Source organism: Gekko japonicus, unplaced genomic scaffold (assembly GCF_001447785.1).
Source record: "Gekko japonicus isolate JY-2015 unplaced genomic scaffold, Gekko_japonicus_V1.1 scaffold2932, whole genome shotgun sequence".
Taxonomy (NCBI): domain Eukaryota; kingdom Metazoa; phylum Chordata; class Lepidosauria; order Squamata; family Gekkonidae; genus Gekko; species Gekko japonicus.
The window spans coordinates 89,777-109,810 of NW_015164748.1; the positions used below are offsets into that span (position 1 = coordinate 89,777).

The window sequence follows — 20,034 nt, forward strand, 5'->3', positions numbered from 1 at the left end:
TGGCCCGGCTGGGACGCCTGCAGCCCTGGCGACTCCAGAGTGGCTGCATGATGCCCTGGAAGCAACGTTAGGTGGCACCCCGGAAAAGCTGGCATTTTTCCTGTTGCAGGTGCACAAGTTCTTACACGATTGGGGCCCCACTTTCGCCACTGACGAGCATCATGTGGACTTTATTGGGACGGGGCAGCCAACTGGTTCATGGGTCTCCACAACGTCTGGGGCCCAGAACTTCGAGATGTGAATGCCTTCATGTGGGCTCTCCGATGCCAATATGAGGACCCCCTGGAGCTAGAGAGAGCATGCACCCGCTTGAGGGGTCTGCGCCAGGGTGGCCGCTCGGTGCGGGAGTACTCTGACGAGTTCAAAACACACGCTGCAAAGCTCCAGGGGTGGCTCAAAGAAGTCCTCATTAAGTTCTACCGGGCCTGGCTGAACCACTCATTTCTGGATCGGGCCCTGGCCCAGGGCAACCTGCTAACCCTGAGCGGGTGGATACAGGTGGCCTGCGAGGCGGAGAACCACTCTAAACTTCTGCGGATGTACCAGCCTCGGGCTCCTGCGAGAGTGGCAGTGGAACAACGGGGACAAAACCCAAGACGAGAGAAGCCATCAGAGGCCAACAGATGCGACAGGGCCTGTGCCTAAGATGTGGAGCCCGAGGGCACTTTCTGGCCACCTGCCCTCTCAACAAGAGCCCCAGGGATGGGAAGGCGAGCGAGCAAAAGACCTCCAAGAAAAAGCCCAAGGTGCAAGGGGCGTGGATGAAGCTACCCAAAGCGCTTCGAGCGGGAGAGCGGGGAGAGTCTGACAGCACCTCCTCCAGCGGAGATGAGCCCAATGCACCAGCGGGAAAAGATAGAGACCTGCTGTGAAGGGCGCAACCTGGCAGGTCCGAAGGTCCCACGCACCAAGTTTGGTGAGAACCTCTCCCCCTTTGTTCTTTGTAACCATGACTGTAATAAACCCCGAGCAGGGCACCCAGACACAGGTGAGAGCCCTAAAGTTGAAAAGCTAATCAGCATTAGTAAAATAAATTGCCCTGAAATCTATGTGTGGAAACGCTAAGGATATTATACGCTACTGAAATTTTATAGCTTACTATTTTGTTGTTTAACTGATATATTTTCAGTTCTGTTTTTAGCGTGTACCTTGAGTAACATTTCTTAAATAAATAAAATGCACATAATGCAATCTGACACACCATAAACCCCATTATATTAGTCCTGATTGTTGTGCAACCTTCTATGTCTCTGCAAACTCTTGCTGCTTCCAGATAGCGAGGATTTTTTGTGTTGCTGCCATTGCTGCTATGAATACAGAGGCATATACACTAGCAACAGAGCTTCCACACAGTGGAGTTTTCTGCGTACTTTACTGCATTCCCCCCCCCCGTTTTTTTCCTCTCCAGCAACTCCACAGTGGCTCTCAGGGGTGTGGTCATCACAGTTACCATGGCAACTTGCTCCCCCCTTTTTATTTTATGTCTGCACTATAACTGTTCTATTAAAATTTGAAATAGATGGCAATAGACTGTTATAGTACTATAGTGCCATTGCAATTACTGATTAAACAAACAAATCCCCTAAAGTAGCTGTCCAACGTTGCAGCAAAAAATATGGCACCTAGGAAGGGCTGATGGAAGGGAAATGGCATTAGCGTGGACCTTTGAAGAGTGGGGAAATGTGCACACTTCCTTCCAGATGGTGTGCTAACATGTTTAGAGCAGGCATGGAATGAGACTAATAATGAGGGAAACTTGGATAGTTGCAGCACAAAGTCCTATGGAAACTCAAAAACAATGGCTATACTTTTGAGTTTAACTAGACCTCCACCTTACTGTTGAGACTCCTCTTGTGAATCAGAGCAGCAGACTTCTGAAGATGTTATCTTTTAAACTTGACTCAATTCTGTGGGAATCATAGCTCACATAGCATCTATGTATAGGTGATCAGATTTAGTACTAACTTAGTTTGTTATGACTGTTGATGTATGCTGTAAAAATTTGTATTGTATTGATGACTAACTGGTTTTGTATACTGTTTTGCAGTTATTATATTTCTTGATATGTTAAAAACAAACAAACAGAAATAATAAACATTTATAACGCAAAAAAACAAAACAAAATTAAGTGTGTAATAACTGTGTGTAATTAAGTGTGTAATAATTGTTTAATAATTATTGCATAAAAATTAAGTGTGTAATAATTCTGGCATAACATCTATATTGCATAACATCTATATCGACTTGAGCCTGCTTCGGTGTGTAATAAGACTATCAGCTTTCTACAGTTAACACCTGGAAATTTCTCCTTGTTTCTGTTCTCTCAAAAATTCTTTGACTCATTAAGCTTCAGCAAAGCTAAAATCTTGCATTACAGAAGACCACACACACCAGCACCACTTTTTCAGACAGAAAGGGGATTTTCTGAGAAAACTATGTGGGTAGTGGGCTCCAAGATACAATTAGGCATTGTAAGAGAAAAGCCTGTTACGATCAAAACCCTGGTCCCGCTAGCAGAGGCTCTCCATACTTTATTATAATCCATCACAAGAAGGGGAAGGAACCAATGCTAAGGGGGAGCGGGGATGCTGGAATTTCAGCATCTGGCCCCATCTAGCTCTATCCATCAACTATGTGGGAAAATCCTCCTGCCATCCCTCGCTCCCTGGGTCATTCAAGACAGGCCATCAGCGTTCCATTCAAGAAGGGAAGAAAAGGGACAATAGCTATTCAAGGCCCTGCCAGGGTCATGACCTTCTACCATCAGAACGCCTTAATGACCCAAAACAACAACATTCATAGCAATGGGGAGGGGAGGAAGGAGAGACATGCAGAACAATCACTCATTCAGCAAGACCACTTGGGGTGTGAGGGGAATGTTGCCCATCCCTCTTTGAGGCGGCTTCACAACAGGATACTGACAGCATTCAGTTTCTAAAGGAGCCACAAGTTTCTTCTCTGCCAAAGTTGTGTGAGCATCCTAACTTTAGAGATCTGAGCTCCCTTTCTTACATTCAGCAAGATTTAGCCCATGTTCACCTGCCTACTTACTTCATTTTTAAATTAATCTTTAATGTGCTTTTTCTTCTATCTGTCCTAGGTGTTTAAAGTTCTAAGTGTTTAAAGTATAGAGGAAGCAAGAATGATGGCTTCCCCTTGAAAGTCTGTGGCCCTACATGAAATGTTAATTCAAGTTAGTACTACTAGGATGGCCTTGTGCCCACCACAGAGGTGAAATGATCAATGTTTTCCACATTACAGCCAAGCCGGTTCCCATCAGTATACTGGACAATTCCTTCAAGGGTTCCCCTGATACATGAAAGAGAAAACCTTTTTCTTCCACCACGCCAACACTGTGTAAACTAAAGCCAAAATGTATTGTGGAAACTTAATAAAATACTGAAAAACTCCATTAGGGCAAGAAGTGGGCACAAACAGACGCTGCAAAGTCCACCATGTTCCTTAACGTTTTAGCCCAACATGATGCCCCCTCAATCAGCACCTCAAAAATCTTTTCCAAAGGTCAAGTGCATTCAGTGTGTCTGAGAAGGGGGAAGGCATGTTACGTCATTCATTTCAGATCTGGAAACAAATCACCAGCCACATTCTTTACTGTGGGACTTATTAAATCTCCTAGTTTATTTTGCCACAGCAAGGCAAAAGAAAAGGGTATGTGCCCAATGTGAAGTGCAAGCAGCTTCACACTCTGTACCCACAACAGTAAGGTTTATGAAGCCGTGAAACTTGCCTTCTTCTTTCATGGGACTAGGAGTACCATCCTGAATTTAAGGGAGTATCCTGATACACAAAACAGTAGACCAGGGTTCAAATACTAGCACAGCTGTGGCCTAACACAACAACAGAGAGCCAGTGTAGTGCGGTGGACTGAGTGCTTGGCTGTGAATCAGAGAAAACTGGGTTCAAACTTCCACTCGGTCACACAGCTGCAGCTACCATCTTGGGGTAGTCAACATCTCTCAGCCTAACCCTACTTCACTGTCAAAATGACAAAGTCTTGTGGCACCTAAAAGACTCAAAAATGCAGAGCGTTCATGAGCCAGAGCCTGCTTTGTCAGATGAAATGAGATAACCCAGCTCCTTGAAAATATACATTCGATATAATATAAAACTTTGCAGCATCACTCAGGAAACACTTCCAGTCATACCCAGTTCCTGAAGGGTACTTGCATGGGAACTTCGATCTGCACTATATTCTCCACCCTCCCACATGGCTTACCAGGCTTACTGCAGTCTGCATGGCACATGCCTTTGCAAGAACAACGTAGCGCCCAACATGACACCTACTGCTCATCTGTGGCCTCAGTCTCAGTTCTGCACTTCTAATACTGATGACATCACAATTATTGTGAGAAGGAAAAAAGCAAAAGACTGTAAAGCATGATGACTGTTAAAAGTACAATATAAAATGACAAAGAAATTAGTCTCTAGATAAAATTCTAAATTCACTAAGCATAAACTTTTCAATCTTGCTTCTTAATGAATGCCTCCTCTAATTCCTAGGACCCCTAGGCTTGAAGGAAACTTTTTTTGTTGGTATTCTTTTCCAGACTTTTCTTCTCCAAGAGTAAAGCAAACATTAATCTCAGCCTGTCTCGGAGTTGACAAAGGGATATAGACTGACAGGCAGCCTGCCGAGCCCACTTTTTATCCAGACCCACTGGCTCTAGAGCCAAGTTGAGACAAGGTTAGACTTCAAAATTAGTTTGACTTCGCCTCAGCAAATTCAGCAAGGGTGGGGTGGGGGTGGAAGGACAGGCAGACACATTGCTTTCATCTCTGTGGCAACCACAGACAGTGCTTTTATCCGAAGTAAAGGACTGGGTTTGGGGGAGGGAGGGTCGGTCACCACCACACAGACAAGGAGCTGGTGTGCATGCTAATGGCTCTCTTAGAGGGAGCAAAAGCCCTTTTCAGAATACAAACTTCCCTATGTCCAATCAGGAAAAGGCAGTCCTGCAGCTGTAATGACATCATAAAATGAGACCCACATCTATCATATTGAGGAAGGAAATAGTAAGGATGCTAGAGTTGGGGCAGGGTGTTCACACCTACATAAATGTATAGGCATCAAATTCTGGACTGAGGAAGATCCACCCAACAATCTATTAAATCTTCCCTTCTTGGACACAGTAGGAAAGGAAATGTTTTACAAAATCATGAAGGCTACAGAAAGGGTGAACAGAGAAGACATTCTGTCTCATGACAGCACCCATACTCAGACGTAAGCTCAAGTGAGCTGAATGAGACTTACTCTCTAGTAAGTGAGATCAGGAATTGCAGCCCAGGACTGGGAATGATCCAACTAAATAGAATGGCAACAGGCACAGTACAAATACACTTGTGTCATTAACTGTCAGGCTCAGTATGCATTTTATAGGTTGCCTGACATAGAGGAAGAAGGAAGGTAAGAGGGGTGTGAAAACAAATGCTTTTGTTTTCCTAAATGCTTTGATGTGTGCAGAGACCTGTTTTGCTTTATTTCTGTAGAGGGGTATGTGCTTAGTGTGTGGGGGGTGTAGTTGACCATTATTTCTGGTGGGCAAATGCCGTGGGGTGATTGGGTCCTGATCTTTAGTGCCTTTGTATCAGCTTTGCCGTGGGCAAACTGGGGAATGGAATGAAATGAGCTTGTTTGGAGAATACCCTATGCCGTTAATCAAAGATCTCTTGGCTGAAGTGGCTAAGGGAAAGATCTTTTCCAAGCTTGATTTGCGGGACGCTTATTTTCGGGTGCGCATAATGGAAGGGGATGAATTTAAGACCACTTTCAATACCCCTTTGGGCCAGTTCGAATACCTGGTGATGCTATTTGGTCTCCAGGGGTCTCCGGGAGTCTTTATTAATTTAATAAATAAGGTGTTGCATAAGCACCTGCTTAAGGGGGTGCTGGTCTACTTGGACGACATTTTACTGTACTCCCCCGACAAGAACTCTCATTTGCAGTTGGTGAGAGAGGTGCTCAAAAAGTTGCACAAGCACAAACTGTTTGCCAAACTGTCAAAATGCGAGTTCACATCTTCCCCCCGCGGCATAGAAATGGACCGGGGAAAAGTAAAGGACGTTTTGGGGTGGGAGGGCCCCAGGACTCGCCGGCAACTTCAAAGTTTCTTAGGGTTCGCAAATTTCCATATAAATTTTCTGCCGAACTTTGCGCAAGTGAGCTTGCCCCTTACTGACTTACTGAAAACAAAGGGGAAGGGGCCAGAGGCTGCTAAGCCGGGGGCTAAACTGCTATGGACCTCTGAATGCCAAGAGGCATCCGATAAACTGAAAGCCCTGTTTACCACCGAACCCATCCTGGCGCACCCAGACGAAACTAAAAAGTTTGTGGTGCAAACAGACGCTTCGGACATAGCGATGGGCGGTGCGATCTTGCAAGAGGGAGTTGATGGCAAACTCCATCCCCTAGCCTACATGTCCCGCAAATTCACCGACACTGAACGCAATTGGTCGGTATGGGACAAGGAAGCAGGGGCCATCCGGCTAGCTCTCTCCGCGTGGAGACATTGGTTGGAGGGGGTGAGGGGGCCATTTGAGGTGTGGAAAGATCACAAGAATCTTGAATTGCTTCGCACCCCTCGGAACCTAAACGCCAAACAGCTCTGGCAGGCTGATTTTTTTCTCTAAGTTTCAATTCACCCTGCACCATTTCCCAGGCAAATCAAACTCGCTGGCGGATGCCTTGTCCCACCTCCCGCAGCATGAAAGCAGATGAGAAGAGGTCCTAGAGTCCATGTTCACGCCTTCTCAATTGGGCGGAGTGGTGACGACACAGGGCCAGGCTAAACGTACCTCTCTTTTACCCCCCCCCCGGGGGATGGGAAGCCAAGTTCACCGCTGCCTTTTCAGAGCTGGACAAACAGGAAGTGGAGGTGGCGGGGGATTTAGTGCTTGGGGAAAACGGGTGCTGGTATAAGGACACTAAACTTTTTGTTCCAAAACTGTTGTGGGGGGAGGTAATGGGACTGGTACATGGATCTAAGCCGGCTGGCCACACAGGTTTTGTGAAATCACTACACCTTCTACAGCGCCAGTTCTGGTGGCCGCACATGCGCAAGGATTTATCTCTGGATGTACACTCCTGCCAAACTTGCATCATGTGTAAACCATGTAAGGGGAAGCCCCACGGATTACTGAAGCCATTGCCGACCCCCAATAGACCATGGGAGGTGATTTCCATGAATTTCATCACAGACTTACCTTCTAGCAAATCCATGACGGTAATTTGGGTAGTCGTGGATTTATTCTCCAAACAAGCTCATTTCATTCCATTCCCCAGTTTGCCGACGGCACGGACATTGGCCAAAGCATTCCTCAAACATGTTTTCAGGCTCCACACACTGCCTACCAAAATAATAATGGACAGGGGCTCCCAATTTGTCTCGAAGTTTTGGGGGAGCTCATGGAACTTATGGGCATAGAACGGGGGCTGAGCAGTGCTTATCACCCAGAGACGGATGGACAATCAGAACGGGTTAATCAAACACTTGAACAATACTTACGGTGCTTTACAAACTATCAACAAGACAATTGGGTTGATTTACTGACTCTTGCTGAATTCTATTATAACAATGCTCACCACGCATCCATAGGGATGTTACTGTTCAAAGCTGCTCTTGGTTATGACAGTTCCCCGATCCCCTTTCTGACTTCAACACCGGTGACAGGGGGGGAGGCGTCCGAATAGAGTACCACATTGAGGGAGGCATGGCTGAAAATCTGTGAAACATTGGACATGGCCAAAGCCGCCTACAAACATCAGGCTGGCAAGAAAAAGGTGGAGGGTTGGATTCTGCAGCCTTGTCAGAAGTTGGCGTAGAAATACATTGGCCCGTTTAAAGTTGTAAGGTTGATTAATGATGTAACAGTAGAATTAGACTTGCCTAAGAACTTAAAGAATGTCCATCCAATTTTCCATTTCAGTTTATTGAAGCTCAGTCCAGCAATTAATCTATGGCGCTCAGAACCGACAGTGCCTGTCCTGGTGGAGGGTAAGGAACATTATGAAATATACGACATTCTGGACTCTAAAGTGAAACGTGGACAATTGTATTATCTGGTAGAATGGGTACATTGGGGTCCCCAGCATCGGGAGTGGGTGGCGGGTAAAGATGTGCGGGCCCCTAATATCCTGCGGAAGTCCACCACCAGTTCCTGGAGAAACCGGGAGGTCTCCCGACTGCTCCGGGAGGTGGTTGATGTGTTTTTGAGGGGGCAGGATGTCAGCTAGCTGCCATGTTTTGCTTGCTCCCTTCTCTGACCCTGGCGCTACGGCGCATGCCTCATAGCTTGGTCGCTGCTCTGCCTACTTGCCGTAAACAGCGATAGGGAGACCGTGAGAACCAGTGCTGCCAGACTGAGTTATCTGTCTGACCTTGTGACGGAGGGAGGGCTTGTGTTCCACTGCTGGTGTGAATATTCCAGCTCTCATGGGGCACTGAGACTCTCCCGCTTATTATGTAACCTCCCGCCAGGGGAATTCCCGCGCGCGCGCTCGGATTTCATTTGCTTGGCCATTTGCCTCATTCTGCTATATGTAGGGATGTTTCCGCCCTATTGTCATTCCTAACAATAACCCTGTGGACATGGTAACAGACCTGTAGTCTAATAAAGCATAACGCTTCCCTGGAAACGTGTGTGGAGATTTACTTGCTGTTGAACCTGACACTTTGCTTGAACACAATATATCTGCAATCTCTGCGCTTTCACCTTCAGTCCTAACAAAGCTCGTGTTCAGTATGGTATTTTTCAATGTCTCAATAAACTAAACTTTCTTCAAGTGAGTGGTGTTTAGAACTGATTTAACCAGGATTCTGACAAATTGTTAGGATTGGTTTTTCCTTCCTCGACCTCCTGCACCACAGCCGTGATGAGCAGAGAGGACAGGGAAGTGCTTACAACTGCAGCGGATGGCACCATGACTGAGTAAAAGATCATGGCGGCCCTGGTGACAACCACGGAGTCCAAAGGAGCAGAAGGCAGGGCGCGGTCCAGCAACTCCTGGATGCCGCACCCCACCTGGGCTGAGCCCACTTGGGTGTTGACTCCTGATCCGAGGTTCGAGAGGTTCGTGTATGACAGTGCCCAAAGGCGCTACAGATGCTCCTTCCAGGACGACCCAGAGCGCATCCATGTCATAGAGGACACTGAAGTTGAACATCTCCGCAGGGAGTTCAGAGATGAGGCTGAAGAGAACAGGCGACAGATGCAAAACATGATGCTGGATATCCCGGGCATCATCATGGATGCCATCCAGCAAGAGTTCAGGAATCGCGGATGGGCCCAACATGGAGCTGGAGGGGTGCTCCCTGCCCCTCTGCAAGTGCCCCCATATCCTCCCCCGGCACCCCCAGTCATTACTGCTGGCCCAGCTGGGCTGCCCAGGCCTCCTGCAGGCCCAGCAACTCTGGAGCGGCCCCATGATGCCCTGGAAGCAACGTTAGATGGCACCCTGGAGAAGCTGGCATTTTTCTGCTGCAGGTGTGCAAGTTCTTCTGCGATTGGGACCCCACTTTTGCCACTGATGAACACTGTGTGGATTTTATTGAGTTGCACCTCTGGAACCAGGTGATCGAATGGTTTGTGGGTCTCCACAACCTCCGGGACCCAGAACTCCGAGATGTGAATGCCTTCATGTAGGCACTCTGACGCCAATATGAGGACCCCCTGGAGCTAGACAGAGAGTGCAACCGAGGGTGGCCGCTCGGTGCGGGAGTACTCTGACGAGTTCAAAATACATGCTGCAAAGCTCCAGGGGTGGCCTAAGGAAGTCCTCATTGAGTTCTACTGTGCCAGGCTGAACCATTCAATTCTGGATCGGGCCCTGGCCCAGGGCAACCCACTATCCCTGAATACACTATCCCTGGATACATGTGGCCTGCGAGGCAGAGAACCGCTCCAAACTGATGGCACCTCCTCCAGTGGAGACAAGCTCAAGCCCAACACGCCGGCGGGAAAAGCTAGGGACCTGCTGTGAAGGGTGCAACCTGGCAGGTCCGAAGGTCCCACGAACCAAGTTTGGTGAGAACCTCACCCTCTTTGTTGAGCAGGGCACCCAGATAAACCCCGAGCAGGGCACCCAGATATGAGTGAGAGCCTTGATCGACTCTCAGTGTGCCCAGGTCTTAATCAGACCAGCATTAGTCACCGGGCTTAGGGGTACCCGCCCAAGTATTGCCAAAACCTTTAATCTTCACCCAGATGGATGGGTCCCCAATGAAGGAAGTGTGCAAGTATCAAACCATGCCTGTGATGATGGGGATGGGGCCCCATTGGGAGCAACGCCCATTCATTATGAAACCTGCTGCAAAATTCTCAATGGTGCTAGGCAACCCCTGGTTCAGAGATCATGAGCCATATCTTCAGTGGGGTGGAGGGGCCCTGCACTTTCCAGACCCCCAATGCAAAACTCATGGGTGGAACCCCGAGTGGGGGGAGGCACCAGTCCCCATTCCGGAGTGTTTGCTTGGCGCAGGGAGAGCACAATCTCATCCCTCCTGAGTACAAAGACTTGGCTAGAGTGTTCAAAGAGGAGGCGGCAGACGAGCTCCCCCCCACCAAAAGTCAGACTGTGCTACAGAGATTTTGCCAGGGCAAAAAATAAATGCAGTGTCTATGTCCAATGTCTAGCCCCTCATCAAAGACCTCCTGGTAGAAGCTTTCCAGGGGCACATTTTCACCAAATTTGACTTGCGAGATGCTTATTTCAGAGTGCGCATTCGGGAGGGGGACGAGCACAAAAAAGCTTTCAATACCCCGTTGGGACAGTTTGAATACCTGGTGAAGCCATTTGGCTTAGTGGGGGCCCCTGGGGTTTTTATGAACTTAATCAATGAAGTGTTACACAAGCATTTATTCAAGGGGGCGCTAGTTTAATCTTGTTCTATTCGAAAGATAAAGACTCGCGTGTAAAGTTGGTCAGGGAGGTGCTCCAAACACTGTATAAGCACTGGCTCTTTGTCAAGCTCTCCAAGTGTGAGTTTCATAAGGATGAACTGGATTTCCTGGGATATCGGATTTTAGGGGAGGGACTGGGCATGGACCCCCATAAAGTGCAGGACATGGTGGGGTGGAAAGTTCCTTGAACCCACGCCAGCTCCAATCATTCCTCGGGTTCACCAATTTCTACCGCACATTCAGCCCAAACTTCGCCCAGGTGGTTTTTCCCCTTACTGAGTTGTTAAAAACTAAGGGGAAGGGTCCCGACAGTAGCAAGCCAAGTACCAAGCTGGACCAGACCCTGGAATGCCAGCAAGCATTTGAAAGGCTCAAGGAGCTATTTACCTCTGAGCCCATTTTACACCATCCTAACAAAAATAAGGCATTTGTGATCCAAGTCGATGTCTCCGATGTGGCTATGGGGGGGGGCAATCCTGCAACAAGGGGAGGATGGAAAGCTCTACCCCCTGGCATATGTATCTAAGAAGTTCTCCCCCACAGAATGTAATTGGGCTGTTTGGGATGAGGAGGTGGCAGCCATCAAACTGGTCCTTACGACTTGGAGGCACTGGCTGGAGGGGGTGCCGTTCGAACTGTGGATGGACCACAAAAACCTGGAGGCATTACGCACACCTAGGCGCCTAAACACCAAGCAGCTCCGCTGGATGGAGTTTTACTCTAAATTTCAGTTTACCCTCCAGCACCTCCCTGGGAAGTCGAACTCTCTGGCTGACGCACTATCTCGCCTCCCGCAACATGAAAGCCAGAGTGAAGGAGTCATAGACTCAATGTTCACACCCACCCAGTTCAGGGGGCGGGGCGGTGGTAACTCGCAGCCAAGCAAAAGCAGAAACCCCCATTGAAGCTGAACCCTGGATTCACAAATTTAAAAGAGCTTTTACAGAAGGGGACATGGAGGACGTTCAAACTGACAATTCAGCAAAGCTGAATGGGGATGGCTGTTGGTACAGGGGCTGTTCGTACCTAAAGCATTTAGGGGGGAAATCCTGATTCTGGAGCACGAAAATAAACTGGCGGGGCATTATGGATACCTGAAAACCCTGCACCTCCTTCAAGGGCAATTCTGGTGGCCGCGTATGAGGGCAGATATTTCCCAATACGTGGGTTCCTGCCAGACCTGCCTAATGGGGAAACGGAGGACAGGAAAGCCCCCTGGGACCTTACAACCCCTTGAAATGCCAGAGAGGTCATGGGCAGTGATTTCTATGGACTTGATAACTGACTTACCACCCAATAAAGGTAAAACTGTGATTTGTGTGGTGGTCAACATGTTTTCCAAGCAGGCACACTTTATTCCTTGCAAACAACTGCCCTTGGCCAAGTCACTAGCCAAGCTCTTCACGCACCACATTGTGAGGCTGCATTCCCTCCCCCGCAAGATCATTTCAGACCGGGGGTCGCAGTTCATCGCTAAGTTCTGGAAGGAACTGCTGCAGGTATTGGGGATAGAACAAGGTCTCAGCAGCTCCCATCACCCAGAGACAGATGGGCAAACCGAGAGGGTGAATCAAATGGTAGAGGAATTCCTTCGGTGCTTCACCAATTACCAGCAGGACAACTGGGTCAACCTCCTCCCTTATGTGGAATACAGTTATAATAACTCAGTGCACAGTGCCACCGGCCTCTCCCACTTTAAGGCTGTGCATTTAAAGCTGTGCACGGGTATGAAGGGGCCCCCTCCCCACGGTGACTACTCAGGAGCCCAAACAGGGAGATTTGCAATCGTGGTGGGGGGACTTAAAAGAACGATGGTCCACGATCCAAGAGACTCTGAGAAAGGCGAAAGAGGATTACAAAAAGCAAGCTGATAAAGGGAGAGCTCCTGAATGGGGGTTGCAACCTGGGAACTCAGTGTACCTCTCCACAAAAAAATATGAAGGGGCTCCCGCCGGGGAGGAAATTGGGGTGGGAGTATATTGGCCCATTCAAAGTGTTGAGAGTCTTGAACAAAGTGGCTGTGGAACTTGATTTACCCAAAACTCTGAGGCATATTCATACTGTATTTCATTTCAGTTTACTAAAAAGGGATCCGGGCCCAAACAAGTGGAGACCTCATCCAGCTACTCCACCTCCTCTAATGGTGGATGATGAACCCTGGGACAAAAAGGGGGGGGGAACTCAACCTAGAAACCTGGGATCCAGAACCTGAAAAGGTTACTCAAGTAGATAAGAGGGCCAACAATAAAAGCTTTATATATATGGTATATAAAAAGATACATGTATTTATTAACAAAGAATTAAAAAATATATAAGGGCCCAATCACACCTCATGTAAAAATATCAGAATCTAACACACAAGGGCTAATGGACTTGACCTGACGCGTTTTGGCCTGTATAGGCCTTCTTCAGAAGTCAAACACAGTGAGGAACATATTGGCTTATGTAATAGTACAGGACAATCATACAAATATAAAATATAAATACAAGATGGACCAGAAAAGAATTGTTCCAAATTGAAACCACTAGGCACAGAAAAAAAGTATAAGCGAGGCCTCCAAAAATGAAATCACATGCCAAGTGATATTTCACTAATACTGATTTCTGGTCCAGAAGGTGCCTTCCTATGATTATTTAGCCAAAGTGTCCTCAGTAAAATTGTCCTTAAGCAAAGAGCAGATGTTGAACCCCACCAGGAGGTGGAAGAGATCCTCGATTCTAAGTTGAAACGGAACTGACTGTACTACTTGATTAAATGGAAGGACTTTGATGAATCGCATAATGAGTGGGTGAAATGTGAACATGTTACAGCCCCCTCTCTGACCTGTGCATTCCATAACAAATACCCTCGCAAGCCGAAGGGGTGAGAGGTCAGGCTCAGTATGCATTTTATAGCTTGCCTGCCACAGAGGAAGGCGGAGGGGAAGAGGAGGCTGATGATTTGTAGAAAGGTAAGACTCACTCATGGAGGGAAGGTTAAACTCCTTGGACAAACAAGGTGAGACTGCAAACACCACCACACTCACCTTGTGAAGGAAGGGGGGGGGAAGAAGAGATATGATTCACGGTTGTTCAGAAAACAATGCAGAACTGGAATCCCACAGAATTTATTTTCAACATGGTTTCCATTTTTAAAAAGTAAAATAGCAAAAATAAAAAGTTGGAGGGAAAGGATCCTCGGTGTGGGCTGGGTGCTGGCAAACAGGGAAGTAAGTGGCCCTCGGTGGGACTTAACGGGCCCAGGCAAAATGGCACAGAGCACTATTGCCTCCTCCACCAGACTCAGCAGCAGCAACCGCTGAACGGGTGACTTGATTACATGAGGGGGCTGGTAGCAAGTGAAGCCAATGGGAAGTCTGCATTCTGCAATGGGCGGCCTGCAGCTCACATCAAGCTTCTCACTATTCTTTCCTGCTGCCCCAAACTCCTTCCTCCTGTGTCAATTGTCATGTTACCTTACAACACACTGCATGTATGTCACGTCATAAGAGAAAATGGCGGCCGGAACAGAGGCACCAGGTGCCACTGCCCAAAGGTAGCCAGAGGGGCAGGAGAAAGCTTCTAGAGTAGCAGGTCAGGTGCTGGGCTGCTCTAGCTCACAATATAACAGTAACGTTGCATTTATAGAGTTGTTTTGCTTTAACTTGTCAAAGCATTTGATATTCATTACAATGTCAAACTTGTTTATTACGAGGGCCAGATCTGACATAAATGTCACTTTGTCAGGTCAGGTCACATGTGCCATAAAATGTAACGCCAGATGCCGGAGATATAAACTTTATAAAGGTCACAGGCCAACCCAATTAACAATATTATTTTTTACTCAAAATACAAACATGCTTCAAAGACAATCAATTTTGACATATAGACCTTCCACGACCTTCCAGGAAAAGAAACCGAAAACAAAGTCTAATCAGGGCACAGGCAGAAAATTACCCAGCTTAATTGGAGCAGTTCAGTTTTAACCTCGAACTCACAGTCCCATGGAAAGACAAGAAATGAAGCGACCAGATCACGTTTCCAGTTGTTCTTATGATGCAAAGGGCTGGCCTGTTTCAAACAGGACGAGAGAGGGTCCTGACTTTGTGGACAGGGAAGGATGCATTCTCTTCTTGCTCAGCACAGTTAAGAATACTGTGCTGAGCAAGAAGAAAATGTATTTTTTGCTAACTTTTCTTTTTTTGATTGAGACTCGCTTGAGGGCATGGGGAGGGGGGGATGATCCTCTTTTCCAGCATCACTGTTGTGTCTTTACCATTGACTTGTAATGTAAAGCTTGAAACCTCAGCCGGATTGTAATCTGGAACAACACCATTGGCTGAAGCATGTACTGTAACCAATGAAATGCAAGAGTCTGTGCTGGAGGGAAGACAAATGATTGGGTGTTTGTGATGTATTAAATAGCTGCCATTGCAATACGTAACTGTATGTGAATCATCTAATTGAAGTACTATGTCAAACTTCGTCCTGGGCTAGGATCCTAATCCCTCCAATCCTATTGGTAGCCCAGGAAGAGCAAACCAATCACGTGCCAGCAAGCTCCCTGAGTGGGAACGTCAGTGATTGGACTTGTGTCCCTGCAGCCCATTCCTCCTCTCCCCATTGGGCTTCTGGGCACCCCTCACTGAATGCACCTGGGGTGGTCCATTCCCCCCCAGCCCTGCCCCACCCTTGGTACACCATTTCTGCGGAGTCAGATAGAGAAAAGAGCTACCTCGCCAGGTGCCAGGGGAGGCAGGCAGGCAGGCATGATTGTAGTTGTGGCGGCCCCCTACTTCCCAGGGAGGCTGACGCTAAAATAAACTGCTACAGAAGAGGTTGTTCCACCACACCCTGAAGCCACGATTGGAGTGGCTCACCGGCTCGCTCCCCCCGAGCAGCTTCCTGTTCCCTCCCTTGTATATTCGTGGGTCAGATAAAAGCCCATCATGCTATGACTAAAACTACCCCAGTTAATAGAGAATTGAGATTTTTGAACTGAAAACATCCACCTCATAGCTCATGCTCTCAACTCATTACTCTACACCACTGCCAAAGGACAACCAGAATTTCCGACTGTGCTAACAATGATCTTATATCTGTAAGTTTCCAGAACAACAAATGCCTTCATAAAGCTATGGTGCAGCTCCACAGCAAAAATACATATTCTATTTCATAGGCCTTCTGTATTGCAGCACAGATTTAGCCACACACTAAGCATTACAAGTGCCCTCTTTCATACAGAGCAGCCGCGCACCAAGACTTATTTCACAGCAGCTGGTGATGCAGCTTCAGCTTTGAGGAGTTGAATATCTCCCCCATCATCCTGCCTCAAGGGCTAATCCTGATAGGTATAGAAGACACACTGCACGTCGGCTCTTCTTAGATAGGGTCCCAGCACACTTGACTTACATTATTCCAGGTGGGAATAATGGATATAATGTATCCAGACCCATTTCAGTCTAGTTTGGAGTATAATTTTTGAATGGAAATTTCCTTGGAAGCACTGGTTTATGACCTTCATCAGAACAGAAACAACTGGAGTGTGTCCCATGTTGATTCTTCTGGCCTTCTCAGCAGCCTTTGATACCTGACTATGGTATCCTTTGGGACTTCCTGAGAGGGTTGGAAGATGGAGGCACTGCTGTGCAGTGATTATGTTCTTATTTGGCAGGCATATAACAGGAAGGGATACTGGGGAACGGCTGCTCCACTCCATGGGAACAGAGCTGTGGAGTGTCACGAGGTTTCATCTTCTTTCCCACACTGTCTACATACAGCTTTTAGGACAGGTTGAGATAGATTTTGGAATTAGGTCATAAGTATTGGGAGTAACTAAGCTGATAATACCTTTTTCTTTCCTTGAAGCCTACCGAGGAAGGGGATTCTCTGAACTGTACCCTGAGTTAGCAATGGGCTGGATAAAGGCCAAATAACTAAGGTTTAATCTGTATATCCATGGTGGGTGGAATGGTTGATCTAGGAGTTGGTTAAAGGCCTATTCCGTATGGGTCACACTCATCCTACATTTCAGTGGGATTGCTATGCTAGCCTGTTACAGAAAATGGGAGACTTCCAGCACACTGAAGACTAATACATTTATTACAGCATCAGCTTCCGTGGCCTAGAACCCATCAGCCAATTTCCCTTGAAGGTTCAGAATATTAACTACGGGCTGTTCCTGAACCCAGTTCTGTTTATGAATTCTCTGGCGAGCAGGAGTGTCTTTTCCCAACTCTGCCTGGTGAAACCTCTCTTGAGCAACAGAGATCTGGCCTTGATAATCTGGCATGATAATCAAGATCAGACTACTGCAAAACACTATGCACAGGACTGCTTTTGAAGACAGAATAAAAATTTTAATTGGTCTAGAATGTAGCAGCAACATTGCTTACTGGCACCAGCCAAACAGAATGTCTAGCATTTCTTCTCAAATAAATTATACTGATTGCCAGCAAATTTCCAAGAACAATTCAGAATGGTCTTGGTCCTGGGTATTTTAAGAATTATCTCTTGCAACAATCCTGTGAGGTAGGTTAGGCTGAGAGAGTATGACTGGCCCAAGATCACCCAGTGAGTGTCCATGGCACACGTGAGGATTCAACCCCCCCCCCGACTCCCAGATAGTAGTCCGGCACTCTTAACCACGACACCACACGACCTCTCACTGTTGCAGGACTCTTTGTTGGTTTTGATTCTCATTAAGCTGAAGTTTAAGTAGCATATGCTTAAAAAAAACTTTTCAACTTTTCCTATTAAAATACTGAAAGAAAACCTACATATTCTCTTCTTGGAAGACAGAGAACAAATAATCAGTTCAGCACTGCAGACCACAGTTAGCATCACTTCTGGTCTGTTCTCTTTATATAACTATGATGGATTGTTGATTTGTTATATCAGCGTTTCTCTTTAGTAATACTGAGATGGTGGCAGAATAGTTACCTTCCAACTTCTGAATGAGCCCCACAGCTAGCAGCCTGACCTCCTTCTTTGTAGTCCGTCCTTCTGTCTCAAAACCTGCTTCCTTCCCCCCCCCAAAAAAGAGGGACATGCAGGGCTCCCTCTCCCAGCCATTCCCCTAGTAGGCTTATCTTCCTCCTACTTGCCTGCTTTATATCCTTCTCTGAAATACCCGGTTCACTTTCTCCCCTTTGATTACGTTTCTCCTGTCTCCTTTTCTGCTTTTCTCCTTCACATCCTTACAATGTTCTCAATTCTATTTCATCCACTTTGCATTCCCTGCACCATTGCAAGAGTCAGGCTTTCTATTCCTCTCTCTCCACTTTGGGAGCCTGATTCACTTGCTGTCTCCTCCCAGCTCCTCTTTTGATCCAACAGCTTTACCCCTCCTTGAAGTGAGCTCATTGGCAATAGCAAACAGGAATTCCCAGCCAAGAAGCTGCTGGCTTTCCCAGGGTATTGTCAGCAAGGATAGCTCTCTGTCTCTCCCTTCCCACCTACACTTGATCCTTCACAAGACTGAAATTGCTTCACTGAAGATATTCAGAAACATTGCATCTCTGTCAATTTCAGGTTACAGAGTCCTGGCCTAATGGGTTTTCCTAGATGACAACTGCAAATGGCAATTGTTTCCTTTCATTTTTAAGGCTGTCGGCTGAATTACACCGAAACTCTCACAGTGTACACTCAGGATTATTTCACTAAGATTTATTAACCCGTTTTCATCATACACCCCCATTCAGTCTGGATGATTAAGCAGCAGATTTCCCCCTTTTTCAATCCACGCTCAGAGGTGAGGTTGAGATTCTAATCTTCATTAGTTATTATCAGCGTAGAAGCCCAACTGGTTAGTTACTCCAGATTTGTTAAAATGCACTGCAAGGACTCTGTGTAATGGATGTGCAACATCTCACGTTTCCCTCTGGGGGAATCACTAATGTCAGATTCCGATGCATCCTGTTGCTCATATGCACACATAGAAAGGCCTGGTATTATTATTCATTACTCAGTATTTGTTCAAAGAAGTCCTGATATTACAGACACACACACTTTATAATGTATGTCTCTTCTCAGGTAGGCCAATCCTATGCATGTTTATTTGGAAGCAAGTCTCACAACATTCGCGAAGTTTACCCCCCAAGTCAGTGTGCACAGGCCTGCAGTCATGGTTTTCCTCCTTCTGGAAGATGGAAAACATTTTTTCCTTGTTTCAAGCTTTTGCAAGACAGACTTTAGTATTTCTCAGTCACATATATTACTGTTTGCCGGTGCAAATGCTTAGCATTCACACACATTAAATAAGACCTTTGAGAACAGTGTCTGCTTGCATGTAGGTCTCAGAGACTCAATGGCGTGTGCAGTGCAGGGACTGATGTCCAAAACGTGCACATGCTGGTGCTGGCCCTATTCAGAAAAGGCACCATTCTGCCTACGGGGTGGGGGAACCTGGGAAGCCATCCAGGTGGCCAACAAGCACATCGATGGCAGCTCTCTCTTGACGGCTCTCTCACGGTGAAAGCCGGGGCCAGAGGCACCCGCACAGGTCTCAGGAGAGTCCGTATTGGACTCTAGCGCCGGACTCTGCCTCTGCCCAAAGGGAGAACCCTTCCGAGGGCGGGCAGTGGAATCGAGAGACCGGTCCCTCACGCCAAGCGTCTCCCACGTTCGGGGCGGGGAAGGGAACCCTGGCCACCAGAGCGACGGGACGGGACGGGACGGGGCAGACCCGCGCAGGGACTCCCTCCCTCCCTCCCTCACTCACCGGTGTCCTGGCGGAACTGGTGCATGGACTGCAGGTCGAGGATGTAGGGCGCGAGGCGGCCGTCCACCTGGCCCAGGACGACGCTCCCCCCGCCTCTCGGCCCGGCCCGGACCACCGCCTCGATGTGGTGGCTCACCGCCGGGCTGTAGGGTCGCCAGCGCCCGTGCTCGTTCAGCCACTCCCAGACCACCACGGCCGAGGCCAGCAACATCTCTGCTGCCAGCAGCCCTCTCTGCGGGAGCCCCCTCTCCGCTCGCTCCGTCAGGGCCCGGCCGCCGGCTCCATCTCCGTCCCAGAGGTCCTCCTCCCGAGGCTTCCTCCTCTTGCGGCGGGCGACTGCTCAGCGGGTCCTCAGCCGCCTGGCTGCCGGTGCGCCCGGAAGGCGCAGCCCTGGGAACAAGCGCTCGGCTCGCCCC

The 20,034-nt window shown here is 47.8% G+C and overlaps 1 protein-coding gene across 1 annotated transcript in view; it reads right to left on the bottom strand.

Moving 5' to 3' along the window:
- DTX4 (deltex 4, E3 ubiquitin ligase) overlaps window positions 1-19,829 on the bottom strand; it is a 58,195-nt gene extending 38,366 nt beyond the window's left edge. The window contains exon 1 of the mRNA XM_015409647.1: window positions 19,619-19,829. Coding sequence (XP_015265133.1) covers window positions 19,619-19,829 — 211 coding nt within the window. The remainder of the gene's footprint in view (window positions 1-19,618) is intronic.
- Between the last annotated feature and the right edge of the window lie 205 nt (window positions 19,830-20,034).